Source organism: Scomber japonicus, chromosome 9 (genome assembly GCF_027409825.1).
Source record: "Scomber japonicus isolate fScoJap1 chromosome 9, fScoJap1.pri, whole genome shotgun sequence".
NCBI classification, from domain to species: domain Eukaryota; kingdom Metazoa; phylum Chordata; class Actinopteri; order Scombriformes; family Scombridae; genus Scomber; species Scomber japonicus.
The window spans coordinates 15639400-15663992 of NC_070586.1; the positions used below are offsets into that span (position 1 = coordinate 15639400).

Here is a 24593-nt window from a genome sequence, read left to right on the forward strand (position 1 = left end):
ACTGGAAACAATGATATTGAGTGTGAATGCTTTTTTAGGATTTAACAATATTCACAGTTTGACACTGGGTGGCAGTAGAGTCTCACAGTCTGAGAGCTGATCAGCTTTGGAGTTGCAGAGTTGAGGGAAAACAGCCGCTCTTGACTCTTGATTGTACAAACATGCAGCTGTAAACTCCAAAATATTACGCCTGCCAGAAAAAGCTCCTGTTCAAAGCGAGGCATTGATTCATGTCTGCGTCTCAGTGTCAAAAGGTCTTTGTTGAACAGTCTCTCCAGAGGTCTGACTCAGCAGAGGCACATCTACATTCAACTCACAACAATGAGAGTCTTGGAAAAATTATAAGAATCTACTGCAAGTCTTAATTGATGCTCCTCAAAATATGCTTCAATTTAAGGGTGAAATAAGCAGATCTAGTTTACTGTCAACTTTATTTAATCAACTTGTGAAAAACTACAACAAAGCAGACCTAAAATATGTCCTGGGTACAAACAAAACTTGAGCAGCCTTCATTACAACATAAACACGAGCTGCACTGAGCAGCATCATCCTACAGTCCTCACAGCTGATTACAGAGACCTCATAATCCTCGTCTCCTGCAGGTTTATGCTAATGCTATTACTAAAGATAAACTTAAAAATCAATGTCTCATCACTGAAAAATCAAAATGCAATTAACCTAAAGACACCAGCGTCCTGGCTCAGCATGCACCTGAACACAAGCTTCTCTGACACTAACAGCGGACGAGGTCAGACTGAAACAAAACAAAACAGTGTTGAGGCCTCGGATCACGCGGCTCGGTTAAACACTAATTGTAGAGATACTGTGAAATGAAGTGGTGCAGTTTCTGCCTGTTTTCTGACAACTGGAACAAAGGGCTGACACTGAGGAAGACTCCTCCTTTCTGCCGTTCCTCCAGAAGGACCTGAAGTGGACATAAACACGGTACTGTTAGGACATAATGCTTTTTATTCAGTAACCTTTATTTGAACAATGTGGGCGACAAGCTTTTCTTATCTTTAGTGGTGCACTTTTTAGCACAAGGACAAATACACTGAAGTAATAAAAGAGATAAAAAAACAAGACCTTTCAAAACAGCTCAGAAAGGAAAACAAAACTAAAGAAACAGATAAGACTGATCCACCCTATTCAGTCAGCAAGGCCTGAAATGACAAACCTCAGACTGAACTGTCCTAACTTTATTTAACGTCTGCATAAACACAATGAGCCAATTCTCTCCTTTGATTTGACCTGCAGGACTTAAAAAAACACGACATCTTGACAGCAGGGGTATCAGTTGTCAAATCCCGAAGACAAGCAAGATAACCATTTCTGACTGATAACCTCGATAAGAAAGTTAATTATTGCTTTGTGAGATCTTTGCTGATATATATATATAGGTCAATGATGCTCTATTTTTAAAAGGCAGCAATTTCCAACCCTCAAACTGATAGAAGAGACTGACGGGTGCAGAGAGTATCTACTTTACCGAGCTGAAAGGCTTGAGTGGTAAATTGTGAGAGCAGGGAATGTGTGCCGTAACACTGATTTATATATTTATGGATAAAAAGATTGCGTTAAAGTTATGAGCAAGTGTCCCTTCTCCTCCTTTCTCTTTTCTACCGTGAGCCAAAACCTCACTAGAATGGATGTGTTTCTCTTCAGCTTCTTCCCAGTTTTTTTTTTTATGTTGGTAGCGATCGGCTAGGTTTCCCTTCTCCTCTTCATTATTCCTTGCAGTTGTTTGCAGAGTCAGTACAGATGGAGATAACAGAGACTAATATTCCTATCTGCAAGAGAAACCATTTACTGCCTTCCTTCTAGCACTGTAAGAAAAACAACTTGTAGGAAAGACCTGAAAATTGCCACTGCCTGATAATCTATCACAATAAACATGAAAGCTTTATCTGGTCTCGTCAAAGTTTCTGTTTAAGCCTCGGTTCATTTTGAAGAAGTTTTTTTTTTTTTTTTTATCACCTCACGACCCACAGGAAGAAATAAAAGTCTGGTACTGAGAAATCCCCCAAAAAAGTTTCTTTACGAACATTACCCCAACCACCAGTGGATGAAGCAGAACATGTTTTATGTCTTGTTTCCTCAGTTGGATGTTTGAGCTTCACTGTGCAGAAATATGTATGTGCAGAGTTTGACACCAGAGGGCTGTTTTCACATTAATCTGCTGAAAGTGGAAAGTTTCTCTTCAGTATTCAACTTGAAATGTGAAGCCTCCAGAATGAACTTTACAGTGAAGTAGGAGACAACTTTTGAAATTAAAAATATTTGTAGATTCTGGAGTCATCACGAATTTGAGCTAAAGGTTTATTACAGATCATTTGTACATGTTTTAACAATCAAACTTAACACAATTGTAAAATGTAAACTATATAGAGTAATATCAGATTATATAACTATATGACAGCAGTATTCTTCTTTAAAAGGTAGAGTCAGTCATTCTGGAGAAAGACTGTTGATACTTGAACTAAACAACCAAATACCCTTTTGTGCTCCTTCAGAAGCTCCACCCCCCAAATTCATGGAGGTGCATTGCTAAGGCAGCAACGCTAACACCTGGGCTAGCTGACCAGAAGAGAAATATGAAAGAATCTAGAGTGTGCCAGTATCGTGAGCACAACAGTCCATCCAAACTCTCCGCCTCTCTGCAGCCTCCCCACTTCCTACTCGACCTGCGTTCAGCGTCTCTGTCCACAGAAGCAGCCGCCTGTCAGCTGCAGCTCCTGGAGAGCTGACAGGACAGCAGCCTACCAAACTGCCTTCATCAAACTGACTGACAGCAGAAGTTTACTGAACCAAAATAGTTTACATGTCGGCTTCATGTGAAGAAATCAACAGTGTTTGTATTGAAAACAGCAGCCTCCTCAGATTATGCTTCACTAAATGTGACAGAAACAGACTCCGAGCATTAAAAAAACTCAGTTGTCTATGTGAGACTGTCTCAGATTCAGTGTGGATTCATACATTTAATGAAATGGAAGAAGGGCTGGGCGATATGGCCAGAATCAATATTTTTAACCAAATACATCGATATCTATATTTTGACAATGTTGTAAGGACGACTCTCTGTACTTTAACAGAATATTTACGCACTGAGGTTTTTGATAAAAAATAATCAGTGATGTGGATGTAATGACTAAGTGGATAAAGGCAGATAATAGAACAGTCTCAGAAAATATACATTTTTACTGTAGTGCAGCCTTTAAATGCAGGAAAGAAGAACACATATTCCATATCACGATGATATCTATAAAATATGATCTCAGCCCTAAATGGAGGCGTAAATGTACTGGGAGAAAACACTTTTTATGTGAACTGGTCTTTCCACCACAATGCAAAAGGAGCTGGAGAGGGGAGACTGTCATGTCCTCACACAGACAGCTGCTCTGATGACTGATGCACAAACGCCCACTGCTGCTGATTGGAGTATTGTTGTGTGGCTCGCTCTGAGTCACTTTGTTTACATGATCATTAACAGAACCGGTGCTGTGAATGGACACCAGATATTTTTGGATTAGATTACATGGATTAGAATTGCTGACTTTACCTTTAAAGACCGGAGTGTGAAATGTAAATTACTTTACCACAGTTGGGAGACCTGCTCTACTTCTTTCCCCAAGTTCTGATTTAAATGGCTTGTGTTCTTGGTCCAGTGAATTCTATTTGTAGACGGACATTTCTTCCTCACATGATTGGATAGGTCTTACTCAAGTCAGGATGAATTTCTCAGTGTGATCAGTTTGTATCCCTGTTCAGGCTGAGCTCCGGACTCAGGAAATATTGTTGAAAAACGCTGCTGGCAATTGACAATTATTAGCGATCATAAGACTCAAGTTGAACTCGAGCTCACCTGGAACCAGATTAATGTTAGAACTGAATTTTTTGGAGTTGGACTGCGCCTAAACTTTCAGTCCTGAGTCGAGCTCTAAGTCTCCGCAGACAGACAGATTTAGACAGACAGACAGACACACACACACACACACACACACACACAGAGAGGCTGTCACTCACCCCCAGGTCTATTAGTGTTCTAACTGCAGTGTGTGCAGCCTCCTCTGAGCAGCTCTCTGTGAGATACGGCACAAAGGCACACATGAATCAAAAGAACAGACAGATATCCAATATAGAAAAACCAGGTCGGGATAACAGAACAAAGTCATTACCAGTGGGACTGATGGAATTTTTATACTGTGTATTATTGAGGGGTGTCATTTGTGTGGTTTCTGATGGTCTTATATGTTTTTTAAGAAGAAGAAGAGAGCATGTGATGTGCGTGGGGAAGCTGCTCTGCCTTTCTTCTCTCGTCTCCACTGAATTGTTACAACACACACTGAGTCAGTGGGAAAAAGGCAAGGTGACAAGCTTTTTACATTACGGCTTTTAAGTTACTGCACAAAGAACCTGAAGATCTTTCTGTGTTTGAATGTGTGTGTATTTTAGGGGATGTCAGGTTGTGCTCACCGTAGTGCTGCTTCTTCTTATTTGCTGTGTCACAGAGATGGAAGTGTATCTGAGCCACGAACTCTGCCTCTGCACGGGGAACGGTGTGAAAATATAGCCGATTATTTCCCTCAAAGGAAAGTGAGGACAGTTTGTCAAGATAATACACAGATTATTCATGGTTCAGTGACATCCTGACATAATGTATATTTCTGACTGGTGTGCAGGATATTAAAGACATGAATAACACCATCATCATTTACTTTGACTTAATGTGGCATGCATGCAAGACCTATTCTGGTTCTTTGATGTGAAAAACAAAATCAATACTAAATGTAACACAAACTTTTGACAGTTAAATGTAGTTTAAAGAGGAACACTGTCCCAAAAACATACACACACCTGGTAGAGGTGTGTGCAGGAGGTCCAGGCCTGCAGTGGTCCAGCACAGTGCCCTTAGATGTCCAGCTAGCATACTGCAGAGGAAGAAGAGCATGTCGGGACACTGACTCGGTTGGCTTATCTAGAAAGAAAGAAAGAAACAAGGACAAAGATTGAAGCAGAAGTGGTCAGAAATGGCAGAGTAAGGATGGGGGAAGAATCCAGGGACAAAAGAGAATTATCTGCTACAGTGAACAGATAGTAAAAAGTCACAGTCAGTTCTGTCAAGCTGAAAAAGATACTGCTGCAGTATACAGAAGTACAAACACTTAAAGTTAAAAGTTTTTCTTTCAACCTAGCAAAATGCATTTTGTATACCATTGTTTAACTACTTTATATATTGTGTTGTGACATTGTTTGATTGGTGGATGTGTACTGTTTTCAGTCTGTGCATAATAATTACTTTGTCTACCATGTTTTTTTTGTCATTATAGTCTAATTTTAGGTTGCCTAATAAACTAACAACATCTGGCCAGGGACAACAGATGGAAAAAAGTGTTTTAGGCTAATTATGGCTCTGTCAAACAAATAAACAAAAAGCAAAATAAAATACATTTGGTTTCAGGTGAATCATTACATATTTAGCCATGCTAGTGAAATGGCTCTTGGGATGCCAATGTCAGTTGGTGTCCTCTAGATTAAAATAATTCCTCTATTAGATGAATTGTAATCAAACTTTATAGAAACATTTGTAGCCCCTAGAAGATGAAATCTTACAGACTTTGTTGATCCCCTGACATTTCCTCTAGTGAACCACCGTGAAGTTCACAGCTGTGGTTCACAGTGAATGGTCTTGGCAAGATCTTAGAGATCCCCAACTTTTTCTAATGATCACCAGCAGATCCAAGTTTTCACTTATGTTGTAACATGTAACATAACTACATGGGGTAATATATCTAAATGTCTAGTGTGGGGGGAAATATTTGTGTTCCATGGGTCATTTTCTGGTCCTTTTCTATCAGTAGGTCATGACCTGTCAGTCTCAGAGCAGCTCATCTCTCTTGTTGGCACTGTATCCCAGGTTGGCTTGGATATGCAGCTACCATGATAAGGCTGGCTGTCTCCAATGGAAACCAAGATTAGGTGGAGGTATGCTGTGCTTTGTGTCGTTGCTAATTAGAAAATGCTGGCATCCAAGACGGTGAACATAATAAACACACCTGCTAAACTGCAACATGCCAACATTATCATTGCAAGCATGTTAGCATTGCTGATGTGAGCAAGCAAAAAGATCTGGCCCACAGTTTGTGTAATGAGGTTATGGCTCTTTACAGGTCAAGTTCTTCCTCACCAAACCATTTCTTTATGGACCTGGCTTTGTGCATGAGGGCATCATCATGCATGCACAGCTTCTCCAAACTGCTGGAAGCACAATATTGTCTAAAATGTATTTGCATACTGTAGCATTACAAGATTTTAACTGGAACTAAAGGATTTTGACATAACAATGACCATATTGGGCATTTATTGGACAATTATTCAATAAGGACGGTCTATACATATTTCAGGCATTCAGAAGATGGATATCTACTTCTGCTCTGCAGTTATGCATTTAAACATTTACCATGAAGACTGAGTTATGGTAACATCTGGTAACTATGGAGGCAAAGGAACTGGGGGTTCATGAAAGCTCTTTATAAATAGTTAAACAGTGTGTATAGGGACCATTATAATCATATAATATGGAAATATATGGGAGCAGAGTTTTTATTATAGAGGGCAGCTGGTCCTGTGATCCTCATTACAGAATCATACAGGACCATTATGAACTCTTATGTTTCTCTCTTGGGATGGACGCTCACATCGGCAAACAGCATACTGAATAGTCTGCAGCAGATATTATAGGTTGAAAGATTTACCATATAGCAATGCATCTGAGCGTAGGAAACTTGTCAATCCCCCCCCCCCCTTATTATGTTTCTCTGATATTGTTTTGTATAAGCATGCTTCAAAATGCATCTCAAGATTTCATAACAGCTTGATATTTTGAATGGAGCTCATCCATCTTTTCAATCGGTAGTCACCATTTAGTCAACAAGGCTAATTCAGCCCTATTTAAACAAGCATTATGTGTATGTAAAGCACTTAGAAAGTGCTGAGAGAAGAGAGTGCAGTCAGAACAATAAATGTTAGTGGATAAAATGTGCTGAGATCCACTTATGGCTGCAGCATGATAGTTAGCTAAGACCAATAAGCAGAATTATGCAACAATAAATGGCTCCAAAAGAACGTGATAGAAGATTTTATCAGCCAATTTAGCTCATCACATATATTGATATCAGTGTACATACCAGCTAATACAGTATGTGAGAAATGGCAACAGAGAAATGCAAAAGTTAGTGTATGTTGAAAGTTTAGAAACATTACATCATTTGTTTTTCAACAACTGATTGTTTTGCTCAGTTATATTAAACTGCATGTCATGAACTCAAATTTTAATGTATGTATCCAACCTATTACATAAATACATAATTTAATTCATTAATGTGGTAGTTGGTACTGATACTAGTAGAGGATTGCCACTTGAGGAAATTACTGTATGTGAGGTATATAAACAAATGAGCAAATATAAGCGAATAAAACAGACAGATATATAAGCGTCTCTCTACATGTCAGTGAATAAAACAAGGCTGTAAAGCTCAGATGTTTGGGCATCAAACTTTAAGCCTGCACAGGATGAGGCTTTTTCTAGAGAATTAGTTACTATGGCAATTTAACCTGGATTACTGATAGCCTGCTTTGTGAGACCAGAGGCCAAATGTAGCCAGACCAACTGGAAAAAAAGTCAGCAAATGAGGAGGTAGGGGAATATTTTTCATGGTTTGTACGGAGGTGTTCTGCTGATCTTCCCCTGCACCTGAGCTAAGGGCGGCAGAGCAGAGGCGGTAGGTGAAGAGGAGTAAGAGCACTGAATGGAGAAGGTGAAAAGAGTAAAGCAGTACACATATTGGTCTCTTTCTTGGTGGATAACTGTAAAGTTGAAGAAATGATTTTATTCCAATGTGAAGCCTTTTTTTGTCTACTGGATTTGTAAGTCAAATGTACTTGCTTGGGGCACAGATAGCCACATAAACCTATTTAGATGCATTCTGTATATTTCAGCTTTTACAGTGTTGCTTAAATTTTCTGATAAAAACAGGGTCTTGAGTAATGGCTGTATCTTAAACAAGCAGGGAAGATGGATAGTGTGTGCATCTGACCCCCAGTTAGGTATGGGCGAAAGACAACAGTAGCATACTAAAATTTTAAAAAAAAAGGTTGTCCACACACTGAATACTGCAACTCTGAAAAGCTTTTTTAATGATGTAGTGTTTCCAACTTTTTTGGTCTTCATCAGACAAACATCTGTATGAAGAAAATACAGGCTATATATATATATATATATATATATATGTACACATAGAAAAAGACAGCTCCACCTAAAACTAGGAAATATGAAATACATCCATCAATCCCAAAGCAACCTACTATGTACATACCAACATCAGACTGTAACCTATACACAATATATATGCTGTGGAAACAGGCTTGAGCAATACTTTGAATCATTAATATTTTTCAGGAGCTTACATTATTCAGTACTGTGGACTTCTGTTTTTTCTTTGTAAATCAAGTGAGTACACAGAGGACAACCCCAAAGTGAAATGAACTGAAATGCAACATTTTCACTGCATCGAAGGCAATGAAAATGTTTTCTGTGGCAAGAATTGCTGTTAAACCTTCAGAATAAAACATTTTTTGATGAGAAGAATTGACATAAAGAACTGCTACTTAACAGTCAAAAGTCCTCAAGGTACCTTTGAATAAAACATTTAGTTTTATTGTAGTTTTATATGTTGAAAAAGAAAAAAAAGTGCTTGATTCATGATTGATAATAATGATAATATAGGTGAATGCCTTTCTATGTCTGGGTGCTTTGATTTGTGACCACTGTTGCTCTTTTTTGGTGTAATTTGTTTGTTTGAGGCTGTCACCTCTATTTCACATTGCAGAGATCGTGACTGATGCACCTGCACTGTTTGGCCCCTCTGGAAATTGGTTAGCTGTCTGGTGTTGCTTTGAAAAATCACATGATAGTCATGACAGTTAGGCTTCTTTTAAGCTGACACATACTGCTAATTGGCATTCAAGTTACATGATTCATCTGTGTTAGGTGCTTTTGTAATGGAGATTAAGTCACTTCAAAGTTCTCTTTCATGTGGTGTTTCTAGTAATTTCATATGTGTTCTGTAGGCACGTCACTTAGGGTGCCATCTTCTGTAGGCCTGGCCAGCGTTGAACATTTTACCTTCCTATAACCTCTGGGGCCTAACAGAGGCATGTGAAGAGGCCAGAGGGACTCAGTGGTGCTCTTCTGTACCTTGTAGGAACGCAGGTCCTGTTCCTCACAGTCAGAGTCACTGTGATACGGGTCATCGGTGGTGGTCCAGGTCAGAGCGCCATCCCTCTTCCAGAAATCACAGATAGGAATGTCCCTGGGAATCTACGCAGTTTGGAAGATGAAACCGAAAGCAGCTGTTGGTTACTTGATGAACTGAGTATCTCTGGATGTGCTCATTTTGTGTCCATTGTGTTCTTCCACACAATTATTCATAAGACGAAACTCAGCTACGTAGAAAAGAAGACACTGCTCACTTTGGTCCAGTGCAGAAATTCAATAAGCTGACCTTAAAAAATGGATCAAGTATCGGCCATGAAATGACGATCCACATTAAACAGCTTTCTTTGTCGATTTCATTAAAACAATCAATATTTCAGCCATCAGTCACATTCATTCAGTCACGGTGGACTGCCGACTCAATGTTTAGTCCTACAGCAATCCTTGTCCTCATGTTACCTTGCATAAAAATGAGTTCCACAAAGTGAAACACACAGAAAAGGGAGCATTAGCATCTAATCTGTACTCACTATCACTAGATGGATAAAATTAGGTAGAACAGGCTGGGTTGGTGCATCCCTACTGCAAGACTTTAATGATAAAGTCAGGTTTTTGTTACTAGAGCGTTATGAGGTAAAAAGTTTGACAAAAGGGAATCCCAAAGTTTATAATGACATCTAATGGTGCTCAAGCATGCTCTGTCAGGCAAGTATGTATGAAGTAAAACAAAGTTTAAACAGTACTGAAAGTTAACTTCAAAAAATACCTACAGATAAAATGCCAACCAGAACCCTTTAGATAGCTGAATATTGAATGAACTTGAGGCAATACTTTCAAAAACAATACGATCTTAAATTATGTAATGTCTGAACATTCAACTTTTAGAAATGTTTATCTCACTTCTTCCATGATCAGGATGCCACAGCGCACCAGACTGTCAACTGCATCCAGAGCGAAACTCCGGGGTGTCTGACAGGGCTTGAGGGAAAAAGAGACAGACACAGAGATGGTGAATGGGTCAGCTCAACAATGATGCAAGGTTAGAGGCACAAACAGCGTCACCCCATCACATATCCAAGAAGCGCAAAAAGAGACAGCTGACAGAGAGCATAAGGTGTGTAGTAGAGATGTAGCTGAGATCAGAGGAGGAGAATGAGATGTGGCCGACAGGGTTGTGAGAGCAGGAGCAATATTTTTCGGTGAGGAAAAGGCCGAGAAACATAGCTGCAAGCAGAAGAGACAAGAAAGAGCAGCTGCCGAAATGAAAGGTGGGCAAACAGAGAAAGGAATAGTATTTCTGGCTCAGATTTGGAGCCCTTGAAGTCAGTCTGATGGAGCACGTACACACACGTACGCACACACGTACACACACACACACGTACAAACACACACACACACACACACACACACACACACACACACAGAATTCAAAACCTCTCTCTGCCTGAGATAGAGGCAGCAGAGCAGGATGAATGGGTGTTCAGCTCCATTAAACATCCATTGAATGAGACACACAATGGGTGTGTGTGTGCGCGTGTGTGATATGAATTCAAACTCACTGGCATAAAGCCCGGAGGCAGAAGATGGCAGAGCTGCAGGGTTCTCTCAGTGAGCTCGGACTGACAGAGGACCACATCAAACTCCATATCACCTTTGACCTCCTCTCCCTCCACGCCGTCACTTCTCACCCTGCTGCTAACGCCACTGCAGGCCACCTCACACAGCATGGCTGACACAGCACACGCTAAGAACAAAAGAAACACACAAACTTCATATCTTTTGTCCCACTGCTACAACATGCAATTTCTACACTTAATATATGTGCAAAAACGTTTAGTCTGCTTCTTAGCAAATTATTACAAAATATGTTGGATGCAGTCTTTGGCAAATAGAGGAGACCAGTTAATGAGATCGTCCTGATAAGCAGGATCAGGGATTTCCGCCATTTATACTAGTTTTATCTCTTTATTTGTACTTTTTATCCCTATTTTCCTGCTTTCATGTGCTGGTGGGAAAGTCAAGAGATCAAGATCGGTCACATTTTCTGTCATATAAACAAGCCTGGAAACAAATTTTAAACATTATACAGGCTGTAGTTTTGCATTATGAAGAACAGTCAAAAGACAGTTGGAGATTTGAGTTTAATTGTCCTTAAATTATTGTTTATTACATGGAGCATAGATTTACTACATTATTATAACAGCATATCACTACCTTTACAGAGCCGATTTCACTTTAAATTCTTATTTTTATATATATTTATATATTGATATACTAAAGAAACGCTTACAGCAGTACACAGCCTCTCCGCCCACTAGCTTCATATCCCATACAACCAAAATAAGTCAAACAGGAATGATGAATCATGAGGGCACAAAGACTTTTTTCCACAGGCCAAGCAGCTTCCTGTACTTCAAAACACTTCAATACACCACATTATTTTTACCTCCACCAACAAGGCTCACACAGGGCTGCGGTTTCACCCTAGTCTGCCTTTTAGGATGATAACTAGAAAAATGACAGTACACATTTTAGTAGAATTTAGTCAACAGACAGCTCTTGGCTTCAGTTGATATAAGATTTCTGTGAGGATTAGGATCTGGGAATTCTGCCATCAGATGATTACCATATATTACTCATGTGTACAGTATTATGGGAACCCCATCCCCACACAAGAATGTTGATGCTGGCAAAACCCTGCTCATGCTCAATGCCAACGGTTTTACATTTTTTGCTCTCTGCAATATATGCACATGGTGGCTATGGTGTGTTTAAGGCTTGGGGAAGATAGTGGTTATGGTGAATAATTCATGGGTAAGATTAGGTAACAACATAAAAAATACCGGCATGCGGTTTTATGCCTTCACCAGCAAGTCAAGTTGCAGTTTACATCCATGTCTGTCCATGAACATATATTTGTAGTTAAGACTTTGAAGGAAGTTCATAAAAAAGTATTAAGTGTATTTTCCTTGTATGTGTTCAAATGTTTGGTCAACAAAGCTGATTCTGATCAAACACAGAGTTGTAGTCATGACAGCAGACGATGCTTCAGATGTGGATGTTGCTGCAAATTCTAAAACATGGAGGTTTCACACACATCTTCAACCTGACAGCACAGATCTAAACAACACCCAAAATTAGTGTGAACGATTCAATATCTGGACAAATGTTAAATATGGTTATGGCGTTGAATAATGTCCAGAAAAGCTTTTGCAGAACATTATATCATCACAGGGAAGCAGACCTTTGACCTTTTTCATCATTTTATCCTTGTAGACATTTGTATGACACTTTGTCATAATTAGTGTAAGATTTCTCAAAAATTATGGCCAAAAATGTGACTTATGAGGTCACAGTGTTCTAATCATGTATGCTTGTGTCCAAGTGGACGTTTGTGACAAATTGGAAGAAATTCCATCAGGGACTTCCTGAGATATCATATTGACAAGAATCCAGCCATGGCTGGGTTAGCCGGCACAGATGCATTACTTTCAGGTTGTCCGTACCACCACATCGCACCATACCAACGTGCATAAATGTCACATGGCTGCTAACTCTTACGCATTGGCCGTGAACTCATGTAATTGACACTTTTAACACACTCTCATTTTACACAGTTAAAAACTAATTCATAACTGACATGATATGTGTGAAAAGATGCAGCGCTCAGACAGACAAGACAGCAGCACAGTGCCACTGTATCGGAGGAAAGCGGGAAATATTCACAAATGTATTATATTGTAATTTATTCCCAAGCATGCTGCTCAGAGTAATCTCGGTCAGCGGCTCTTCACGCAGCAGCATGGCATCTGTCCCTCTCCTCTCGCACCATGTGCATGCAGACAGGAGTAATAGCTAGTTACTATGGTTACAAGGACACTTTGTGTCTCTGTCGCTCTGAAACTTTCTTGTGATTCCCAATAATAGGACAAGTTAGTATACCTATGCAAATTCCTAAAAGTAAGTACCTCATTTGTAAGTACATGCTGAAATCTAGTAATAAAACATAATTTTACATTGTACAGGGTAACCAACACGCTCTAATCTAATCTAATCTCTCAAATCTCACACCAAATACGAGATCCTGCCTCACCACAACTGGCTCAAATCAGTGCAACTCTGAGCTCATCACACCAGGTTAGCCACAGCTGTTTCCCAGTTGGAGCAGAGTAAGAAACATTTTAAATATGAGACAACCTTTCTAATAATAATTTCCTAACCTGATCACCTGATTATTTACTGTTCTTGGTTCGTTCTTGGTTTTCATAGCACCCTAAATCTAACCAATGTAGACTTGTACACATTGCTGTTTCTTGACTTAATCCAAGAGGTTACGTGGTGTTAAAAATGCAGGAAGTTTGTTTTAAATTGCTTTTTTTTCTGGGGTAGGACCCCCAGACTTCCCCACAAATTATATGGGCCCCATTTTAACGATCTATAGCGCATGGTGTGAAGCATGTGGCGCAAGTGCCTTTGGGGCGTATCCAAATCCACTTTTGCTATTTTGACGGCGGAAAAATGGTCACTGCACCAGGCGCATGGTCAAAAAGGGATGAACTTAAGTCCCCTCATTAATCATAGCCGTGTTTTGGGCGTAACACGCGGTAAACCAATCAGAGTGTCATCTCCCATCCCCTTTAATATCCAGGAGCGCTGTCACTTTGGTGGATTGCTATTATAACAGCGCATTTACCCAGCAATGCATTTCAATAATATAACATGAGTTACTTTTGCTGAAAAGAAAGTTGGCTGATGAGCTGCTAACCTCACATTGCGCACACGCCTATCTAGGAGCATATTGGAATCTTGATGATGCACCCCTTAAATAACAGTGACATATGCGCCAGTGACTTTAGACCTGTTTTTTTTTTTGGTCAGTAGCGCAATCGCTTTCCTCTGCCTCAGAATAGCAACGTGACACCAATGCGCCTGACCACACCCCATTTTGAGACCAGCACGCCCATAGGCACACAGACTGGTGTAAGTGCATTTGCTATTTAGACAACGTGGGTGCAGGGCGAGAAAACGACTAACAAAGACAGGGGAAACCATACCCGCCTCCGCCGACCGCAAGATGTGGCCCTATATCTTTTTCAAGTTTGCTATTACATTTTAAAACATAACCAGGTACCCATACATAGACCTGTCTATACTTCTATTTCGATAGACCTGAGAAACTAAAGTGGGGAGTGTTGGATGATGGGAGAGACTTGGTGAGGTTCATTGATCCCTCTTATCCTATGGTTTGAAGAAAAATGTGCGTAATATCCGAGCAGTATATCAAAAATGCTACTCATGGATGGATATACATGGATGGATGGCATGGCTATATTAATCTACTACACAAACACTTACAGCAGTGCAGAGCCCCCCCGCCTACTACCATCACATCCCATACAACCAAAATAAGTCATACAGGAATGATGAATCATGGGGGAACAGACACTTTTTCCACAGGCCAAGTAGCTTCCTGTACTTCAAAGCACTTCAAAACACCACATTATTTTTACCTCCACCAACAATGCTAACACAGGGCTGCAGTTTCACCCCAGTTTGAACTGATGATATTAACTAGAAAAGTGACAGTAAACATTTCAGTAAAATTCAGTTAACAGATAGCTCTTGGCTTCAGTTGATATAAGACTTTAGTGAGGATTAGGATTTGGGCATTACGCCATCATATGATTACCATATATAACTCATATGTACAGTATTTTGGAAACCCTATCCCTAGACAAGAAAGCTAATATTGGCAAAACTCTGCATAACATTCAATGCCAATGGCTTTAAAATGTTTGCTTTCCGCAAAATATATCCACATGGCAGCTTTGGTGTGTTTAAGGCTTGGGGCAGATTATGGTTATGGTGAATAGTACATGGGTAATGTTGGGTTATGCAATGACACGTGGATGATTCTAGCATCTTCCCTTCATGATTTCTTTAAATAAAATGAAAGTGCAGGGAAGTGCATCTGACTGTGCCTTGTCTGTTGATTGAGTCTTTCAGTCAAAGGCTCATAAAATACTGCTGCCAGAGTTTCATGGATGACTCAACTGTTTCAGGTACATTAACTGTTTTACGTATACATGCTGACATGAGTGGATATAGGAAGGTGCTTGCTGACGAAATATAAGTTTGCTGTTGCGTGTAAGTACCCTGACACTGCTTGGTACACCTTAAGAACATTTTGAATGTTAATTACTAAAACTTTAAAATGTCACGTTTCAAACTGATTTTCCAAGCTGCCATGCCAACAGTAAGAGCCACAGCCAAGCGCACCCACGGATAACAAGAAGCCTGAAGAACATGGGGTCTCAAGATGATATTTAGGCTTAAATGCTATGGGAAAGTTTTGTCAGCTAACCAAAATACATGCATGCAAATTCACTCACCAGCAACAGCTTCCAATATAAAGGTATGTGTGACAATCTGGGCCTGGAGAGAAAGGTGAAGTGTGGCAGCAAGAGAAGGACGTGGCACAATAATAGGGTCTTTCCTAGAGGAAGGGAGACACAAATCAAATGGAATAAAGGACAGTAATGAAGACAGAGGTTTCACTAAAAGGGAATTTTGTTTTTTGATAAGCAACACAATTTTCCTGTATCATACTATCAGTATTTTTTCTTCAACTTTTGACAGACAGAAAAACCAACCTGGATGGCGCTGTAGCAATGATGAGGCAAGGGGCGAGCAAAGAGAGTGAATAGTGGACCACCTCCGTTAAACTTCCCCCAAAGCCAACGTCTTTGTTCCTGAACAACAGTTCCTCTGTGAGCCAGGCCACATCACGACACAGAACAGATGTACTCACACCCTGCGGAGGAGAATGATGGAAAAGTTTTGTTCCAAAATCAGAGGTGAGCATTAACCATCTGGTGACATTAGTTAGAGACTGGTGGGTATGACTCAGAAAATCACTGTCACGCACTAATAAACTACCACGAAAACCAATTTTGTTTATGAGCCTCTTGGAGTATTGATGGATCCTGAGAGGGGTAGAGGCGGATTTTGAACACTGACAGCATCAAGGGGAAAATGACTCAACACTAACACACAAATACAGCAGATAAGACATGATGTACCTTGCGGCGCCTGTACAGCAGAAGACTGGACAGGAGACTGCTGGACATCACGGCCATGCAGGAGGTGGCAGCTGGAAACAGTTAACACACACACATGCACGCATAGATAAGCCAGCACAATTTGCATACTATTAAAACAACAGCTTATACAGATTCATTTACGATGCAGCAGAGGAACATAATCCTGGACCTACAGAAGATGAGGTGGAGGATGATGGCAATGCTGAGGTCTCTCTCTGGATGAGTTTGTACAGATGCATAATGAGGAGGCAGGAGCCATGACATCCTCCTCTGCCCAAAAACACTCTCAGTTCTTAAGAAAAGAGGAAAAAGTGAGCAGAAGAGAGGATGTGAGGGTGAATTTCTGCTCATTTGAATTTACAGTAGGTCATCTCAACTGATACTTGTTAAAGAAGGACAATACAGATAGTGAACTGAAAAGATAAACTATTGGCCTTACCATTAAAATGCATTACAATAAACTGCATTCATTATAAAGAGAGCTGAATTACAAATCTAATGAGTTCCAGTATAAGAAGCATTTCACTTCAAAACTGTAAAAGGCTCATTTCAATGTTATTATAATAAATTAGATTTTTCAAAGATGATCAATTTCTCTTATTACATTTGTTAAGCTAGATTTTTAATAGCTATTATAGCAGTACTGTGGCTGACTTACAGCATATTTCTGAAAGTGAAGGAACACTGTAGACTCAGGCATTTGCATACAAGCGTATAAAATGGCAGCTATATCGTTTAAAAAAGGAGGTGTGTTTGATACATTTTATGAGCTACTTATCCGAGGCTATGCTTGGGTGATATGAGTCCAAGTATTATTTATGCATCTTAGCTTTGCATGTGTGTGAGATATACAGTGGCATATGAGAGAAAGCATGTCGTAACTGGCCCTGTTAACACACAAGTCCTACACACAGTGACATTCTTCACCTCGAGCGAGAATAAATAAACAGTATGTGCAGCTCTGTGACGTAAGTGTTTGTATGTGAGGATTTATGGCAGCTCACACATCCCCTGCAATTTTGTATACATGGGAACAAAAAAAAGGCTTCAAAAGCTGAAATCTCAGCAGCAGGAGCCAAAAAAGAATGAAGCAAGCATGACAGAGACACAGGGTTAAGTATTGGAGCATGTTAATGATGTATACATGCAAAATAGAGTTAAAACAGCTCACAAGCTGATAACACACCACTCTGAACTATCCCTCTCTACCTTTTTTCATCTATCATTTGCCATCTCTCTCTCTTGTGCTGTTTCTCCTCTGCTTCGTGCTCTCTCAGAAGAATTAAATATATGAAGGGTAAACCACTTTGCTTGTCAGAAGCCAAACAGAGACTGAACGAGTATGTCATTTTCTTTCTGTTATCTTTTTCACTGGCAGACTGCGTAATATTGATGGTAATTGGACCAAGTCTAAGAAGATGCAGACTCTCATCAGCGCTTGCATCATATTTGTGCCAGATTTACGGTTTAGAGGAAAGTTTATCCGCAAAGTTTAACAGAAAGTAACTTTTCAATTTCACAGATGCAAGATAAAACACAATCCAAGCCCAAATCCCATTTTGGAATATCTGCATACAGTATAAAAACACCCTTTCATGCGTACAGGTACACACAGGTGGTTTGATTACCTGTTGTTGAGGATAACAGGCAGCAACAGGTCCTGTAGAGGGAGCCATTCATCTACTCTGCACCTCCCTGACTCGCACATCTCCTACACAAACACACACATATACACACACACACACACAAATAACTGATAATATATGCACATATACACACTCAAAGAGCTGCAAAGTAGTATCCCTATTAAATTATTCAGTAGTGGTTCTCTTGTAGACTGAGTTCAGAAAATTTGACAAAGTTTGTGTTGAAACATTTCACTCAATCTATTATTGCAGCAGCCCATTCTGTTGTTGTTATCGCCACATGTTTACCTTCAGCTTTAACTCAATTGACAGTTTATTAGTCACATCTAGCTAAAACTAATGCAGTCTAACATAAAAGCTCTGTGATAAATTCCACCTTCATGAAGGTTATAATGTTTAGTTTTACTGAAACAGTTTCAGAGGGGTTTGGTTGATTCAGCTTCATGGTCATTTTGGGGAGTGTACTTTGTGGTGCTGTTCAATTATACTGCATAATTTTGAGAATTTTGGATATGCATAACATGAAATGCCTCCTTTCATCATTCAAGTAAAGACAAGTTTATTTCTGTGGCCCAAAACAAAACGTTTCCAGTAAAGAAAAAAAAGAAATAGAGCCCAATTTTGACAAATTTGCAGCAGCTAATATAGTGAGTCCACTTTGAAATACAGTGATTCTTTGCCTGTTCAACAGCCTGTAAATTAGTGATGTATCCCAATCTGAGAGCCAGGAACCCACAATGGGTCACAAGATAATGATCTAATTTAACACTCCATGAGAATCTTGTTTTTGCTGTCCTCCATTTCTTCTCACAGTAGCACTTCATGCTGTAGTGACATACAGCTGTGTTCCAGTATACTGCGAGGTCATTGTTGGATGTGGTTACATATGCAACAAAGCACAATTCTGACCATGACCAAACAAAACAATCAGTGATGTTGGGTGTGGTGAGAGTTAAAATGTGCTTTTTCTATTTTTTCTTCTTCCTTTTTCTTGTGAAATACTGGGCACTTACACCTCGTGAAAGAAAAATCCTTCAAATAAAACAATCTGGTAACATAAATCACCTTTTAGGTTGAGCTACTAACAACTAATGTCTTCACTGTGTCTATAATCTATAAAGGATGGAGACCACTGCAGTAAATGATGAGCAGGTCTTTGATGGTATGCTCTTTTAGTTGTGCACCTTGAGAGAAAAAGGCTGGGCAAGGTGGATTCTCACACTTCCTCCTGGTCTCCTCCAGAGAAGTGACCACAGCAACCGCAGCACAGAACTTAAGCCGACCTGTGAAGATATATAATACACACACACACACACACACACACACACACACACACACACACACACACACACACACACACACACACACACACACACACACACACACACACACACACACACACACACACACAGGAGAGCTATACGCAGCGAGTCGGCAATAATATCATAATGAGTTCTTGCCTTTAGGAGGGACATTATAACAGCAATACCACTAATGAGGAGAATCTATGATGTGCACTAAGATAAATAGCCAGCCTGAAAGTGTGGGTATCAGTACGGGAAACTGTGTGTACAGTACTGTTTGAGCAACTTGTCTGAATGACAGAACAAAATGATGAGGTGAGGACCTTATTATGGCAATTAACCGAAAGTAACACCCACTCTCCGGTTACCGTCTCAAAGTGCAGATAACAGAGGGCAAGACTAATGGAGAATAATAGCAATCAACATTGCTTGTTGAAATGAAACACAAAACCTCACTTAATCAACACACAATGGCTGGCAGGAACAAAGTTATGAGACAAAACTCTCAAAGCTGTGCCCAGGATCATCATCATCATTGTCATTTTTACTTCTCTTTTCACGCCTCTAAGCCTAACCTGCTTACTTGCTCCCAAGGACATTACAATTACAGATGGCTCTTATTAAGTGGTGTTCGTGTGTGCGCTTACAACTGTGTTTGTGTCCACCTGTGTATCGTTCTGAGGCACATAGTCGTAGGAGATGCCCACAGGGACCAGACGGACATCGGGGAAAGATTCCTCTTTGATGAGCTGTCTGATGCAAGCCAGCCACTGGCCACCTTGACCAGACTCTGCTGACACACCAACACTTATCGCCTGGCCCTCCTGTAGGAGCTCACGTACCAGCTGAGGAGGGAGGAGAGAGGAAGATGACAGAGACAAAGGTCTGAGAAGTCCTGGCAGTAGGGGAGTAATTAACATAAAACGTTGTCATGCATTTTTTAAACATACATAAGTGATATAGTAAAGCCGGCCCTTGGAGGGAATAAAAAGAGGCAAAAGTGTGTGGGGCAGTTTAGGGAGGAGAAGTCAAAATGTGAAAAGCAGGCAGGATAAAGAGCAGACATAAAAAGGGACTGTGGGGGACACTTCATGACATTCAGAGATACTTCCATTGCCCCAAGTACTGTTTTCCCCTTACAGACAAGGAAAATTCAATTACCATTGAACAGCAGCTAAGCAGGCCTACACTCAATAAACAATAAAGGTCTATTAACATTGAAATACAACCAATAAACAAGCCTGCTTTCTCACGCACAGCCAATATGCTTACTCACATAAATGGTCAATGAGAAAAAAAAAGAAAAAAAACTCACTGCGTCACTCATAAACAACCTGTTTATGTTCCACTGTGGCTGTAGTGTTGTAGATTAATGTCAGACTGAGACGTTTTTTTCGAGCCGTATAGCACAATATTGATCTTAATAAAGCCAGTAAGTCCTCCAAATGAAATACGTAGTTAGGCAAACTGATACAAACCACAAAGACAGGAAGATATTAACAGGTGTTGATCATTGATAAAAAAAACAATTAAACAGCATTGGACAAATAATTCAAAGAAGATACTTGGGGGAAACTTAATGAAGTCATTAAACCAAACCATGAAAATTGCAAAATAAGGAGGAAAAAATAAATACCCATAAAAATAGAAACACCCTGCTTTTACCTGCCGCATATACACAATGAAACTAACCACTATTCTTCTCCTTTTCTCCTCCCCCTCCTCATTGCACTGTCACTCTAGTCAACTCTATTCATTCTTTAAATTACCAAGGGACTCGAGTTTTGCTACAGACACTGCAGCTTTAGAGAGTGGGGTGAGGCTGGGGAATGACAGGGAGGGGAAAAAGACAGGTTGTATTCTGATTGAGGAGCCGAGTGTGATAACACACCAAGGAGTACAAAAAAAGAAAAACAGAAAAGGTGTGTGTATGTGAGTCCGTATGAATAGAGCTGAATGCATATACACTGTAAATGGACAAATTACAAGACGGGTATCTTTTGCTTACCCTGCAATTTTGTATAATTACCTGCCGTCCATGAAGGTGTCCTTTTTTTAGCAACACGCATTAGCAACTTTTTTTTTCTGATTAAAGGAGTGCTTCGTTCCCATCGACTAGAGAACAGACTGTTTGTGGTTTCAGATATGCAGCTAATGAGGAACAGCTCCAATAGTCAGGCAGGAATGACTTGTACCAAGAGGGTGTTTTTAAGGTTAGTGAGTCAGAGAAAAGGCTACATGAAACCTGAATTAGCTTTTGACTGTTAAAGGAGATGTTTATGTGAATCATTTTTCATATGTGAAACCACAGTAGAAAGTCTTCTGTGGCTCATGTTGCTTAGGTGACCTAATTTAAGTACATTTTAATTGGGTAGAGAAACTACTCATTTGAAACAGAAAGTCTATGTTTAGGTGGATGGAAGATGTGGGCATTACTAACTACCATACACAATCAACTGGCACTGATAACAAATAATAAAAGATAAATAAAAGATTTAAGATTTTTAGCCCTGTGAGTGCCCTGGCTTTAGGGATTTCAATGTTGGTCTATTGGTTGGTTAGTATCCACTGACTTTTCCTCTAGCACCACAAGCAGGTCTAAATCTGACTTTGATTTATGTTAACATACCTGCAAAACTAATGACATTCTCATCACCCTCAAATGTAGTTTGTATTTAGTTCTGATTACTAAATATTATCAGTCTAACATGATAAATATCACATCAGTTAAATATCAGCATTTTGTTAGCATTAAGCTCAAAGCACAGCTGGGTGTATATGCACTCACAGAGCTACTAGCGTGACTATAGACTCTTGGTATAAAATCAATAATCACTACTAATTGTCCCTGGCTCAGAAGTTAGTCCCCACTTTACACCTCAAAGTGCTATAATCAGTAGAAATATTACAAACTGCCACATCTGACACAGCAACATGTCTGACTTACAGAGGTCATGACAGGTGAGTACAGACCGTCCATCTCTGCATCTTGCTCAGTCGACGCACAGGGCGGCAGGAGGATGACGCCTACTTTCTGCAGGATTGATCTGCAAGATAAACAGCAACATCTGTCAAACATAATTTCACAGATGACAGTGTATCTCAGGCATCACTAGTTTAATTTAGAGGCTTGATATTATGATGCATCTTCAAGCTGCGTTTAAAATTTAATTGACTGGACTAAATACAGTGCTGTGAATCAAAGTGGAAATTATGCCTCATATCAGGCAAAAGGAGCGTCTGCATCACATGTGAGGGAAAATACTGTGTGTTTACTTGTTATCTCAATGAGACTTGTATAGCAGCTTCATTGTAGGTTTGTGTGTAAATGCACAGACCGTAGGAAGGAGTTGTTAATCCGGACTGGACAAATGGTATATGGGACTCTCAGGTTGTGACAGAGCAGAACCAGAGGGATGAGAGCGCCGTCCATGATGCTCTGACGCACGTACACATAGACCAGCAGAGATCCCTGAAGTGCAGAACAGAAACAGCTTCAGATAAACAAGATTCCTCACATTGTCATTCATTACGGCAAACAATGGTGGACTATGTAGAGGTGGCGCTCAGATTAAGAAAGTGTTTCTGTGGCCTTTCATTTAATCAATATTATAATCAAGCCCCACGAGCTCAAGATAGTACGAGCAGAATAAAGTGTCGAGTAAATATGTTTATAGTTTCAAAACAAGCAGAGATACTAAATTGGACAAACTTATTTTTACCCTCAAACAGTGAAGAAAGATGTAGGCAAAAATGATGTGTGTACATGGTTGGTGTGTGTCAGTGACTGTACTTAAAAGCTGCCAGCATAGCATGAGTGTTTTTCCAAGGTCAACAACAGCTCTATTATTCTGTATTTCCCACTCTATCTTTTGAGTAGCATCTGATTTTTTTTTCATTAGAGATATGAAAATGAAGAGCTGCTATCTCAGACTCAATTATATAGCGACTGAAGTCAAAGCAGAGATAAGGCATGATTGTACTTCTGTGGATATGATAGTGTTACTACAGTATAAAAGGTAATAAATTGTGCTGTGAAAGGGCTGCAATATTAAAACTGTATGAGTAGTCAGAATACTGCTGGGTGCCTTTAATCCCACGGTGAAAATGTGTTTATTTTCTGTTGCTGTATTATTATCTTTATTTTCCATTTTGGAAAGCTGTTAAAAACTGTCACTGACATATTAATTACAATCATGTCATATTAAACTACTGAGGTTGACTGTAATTAGTTAACTTATTTTATCTGTGATCAGTGAAGTTAATTAAGAGTGAATAAAACTCAAATAAGTTAGACGAAAATATGTAAGTAGTAATTAAAGTGTCACAGGTATGTTTACAATACGTCCTTACTTTTTGTGTGGAAAAAAAAAGTGAGATTACTGTTGAGAGGAAATCGAGACACATAATATAATATATATAATATATTTGGACAAATTAAGAATAAATCCAGATGAGTGAACACTATTCACACGATGAAAGAAACCCTGAAAATACACCGACAACCAACCGACAACTACTTAAAAGCATCAGCATCACTGGAATAACTTCCTGGTGGTTTTGTCCTCATTTATGCAATAGACTACATTTCAGTGAGATCTCAACTAAAAACATAGTTCACTGAATTCATTCATGCCCATCTTAAACCTCTGACTCAGACTCAGATTTACTTGTATTTATTTAGTCAACCATGTAATTAGAATTGTGTAGTCCTCAGTAAAAAGTCATGAAAATAATTAAGTATATCAAGACAAGTAAAGGAAGTTTTTAGGTTTTCAATATTTTTCAGACTTTCGAAAGTAATCAGACATTTAAATGTTGTAAAACTTTACTAAAAATGGCTGAGCACAGCTTTTCCTTACACCCTCAGCGTGGATGTGTTGAACCAAAAACATAATAGTATGTCGTAACTTTCCATGTTTTGCAGGAAAGGTTGACACCCTTTCAGTTAGCTATTATGGGCGCACTTAATCATCTGGAAATAAAAATGTTAGGACATTTTGTCTGCATATGTATGAGTGTGTGGACACTTGTACCTCTTGTGAGGCTCTGTGCAAAGGCGGCAGATGGTTGAGGTTAATTTGAATACTGCCAAACATGGAAGAGAACATCTTCAGCATCAACCAGCCGACGAATCTGGGCAGCAGCGGAGAGTGGGTGGGGAGATGTATAGAAAGAAGAGGAGAAAAAATTAATCACTGGAGATGAGGTGGAGAGGAGGACAATGTACAAAAGGGAATAATGGACAGATAGCGGTGCAGCTAAGAGG

The 24593-nt window shown here is 39.7% G+C and overlaps 1 protein-coding gene across 1 annotated transcript in view; it reads right to left on the bottom strand.

Annotated features, from left to right (window-relative positions):
- Positions 1–808: 808 nt before the first annotated feature.
- Positions 809–24593, bottom strand: part of gpat2 (glycerol-3-phosphate acyltransferase 2, mitochondrial) — a 29523-nt gene continuing 5738 nt past the window's right edge. Inside the window, exons 6-22 of the mRNA XM_053325854.1 lie at positions 24361–24460; positions 22663–22796; positions 22272–22371; positions 19990–20169; positions 19205–19303; positions 18003–18085; positions 16548–16666; positions 16354–16424; positions 15925–16085; positions 15664–15767; positions 10831–11015; positions 10172–10249; positions 9254–9376; positions 4855–4975; positions 4474–4542; positions 4024–4079; positions 809–925 (exon numbers count right to left, since the gene is read on the bottom strand). Of these exons, the coding sequence (XP_053181829.1) occupies positions 809–925; positions 4024–4079; positions 4474–4542; positions 4855–4975; positions 9254–9376; positions 10172–10249; positions 10831–11015; positions 15664–15767; positions 15925–16085; positions 16354–16424; positions 16548–16666; positions 18003–18085; positions 19205–19303; positions 19990–20169; positions 22272–22371; positions 22663–22796; positions 24361–24460 (1900 nt within the window). The remainder of the gene's footprint in view (positions 926–4023; positions 4080–4473; positions 4543–4854; positions 4976–9253; positions 9377–10171; positions 10250–10830; positions 11016–15663; positions 15768–15924; positions 16086–16353; positions 16425–16547; positions 16667–18002; positions 18086–19204; positions 19304–19989; positions 20170–22271; positions 22372–22662; positions 22797–24360; positions 24461–24593) is intronic.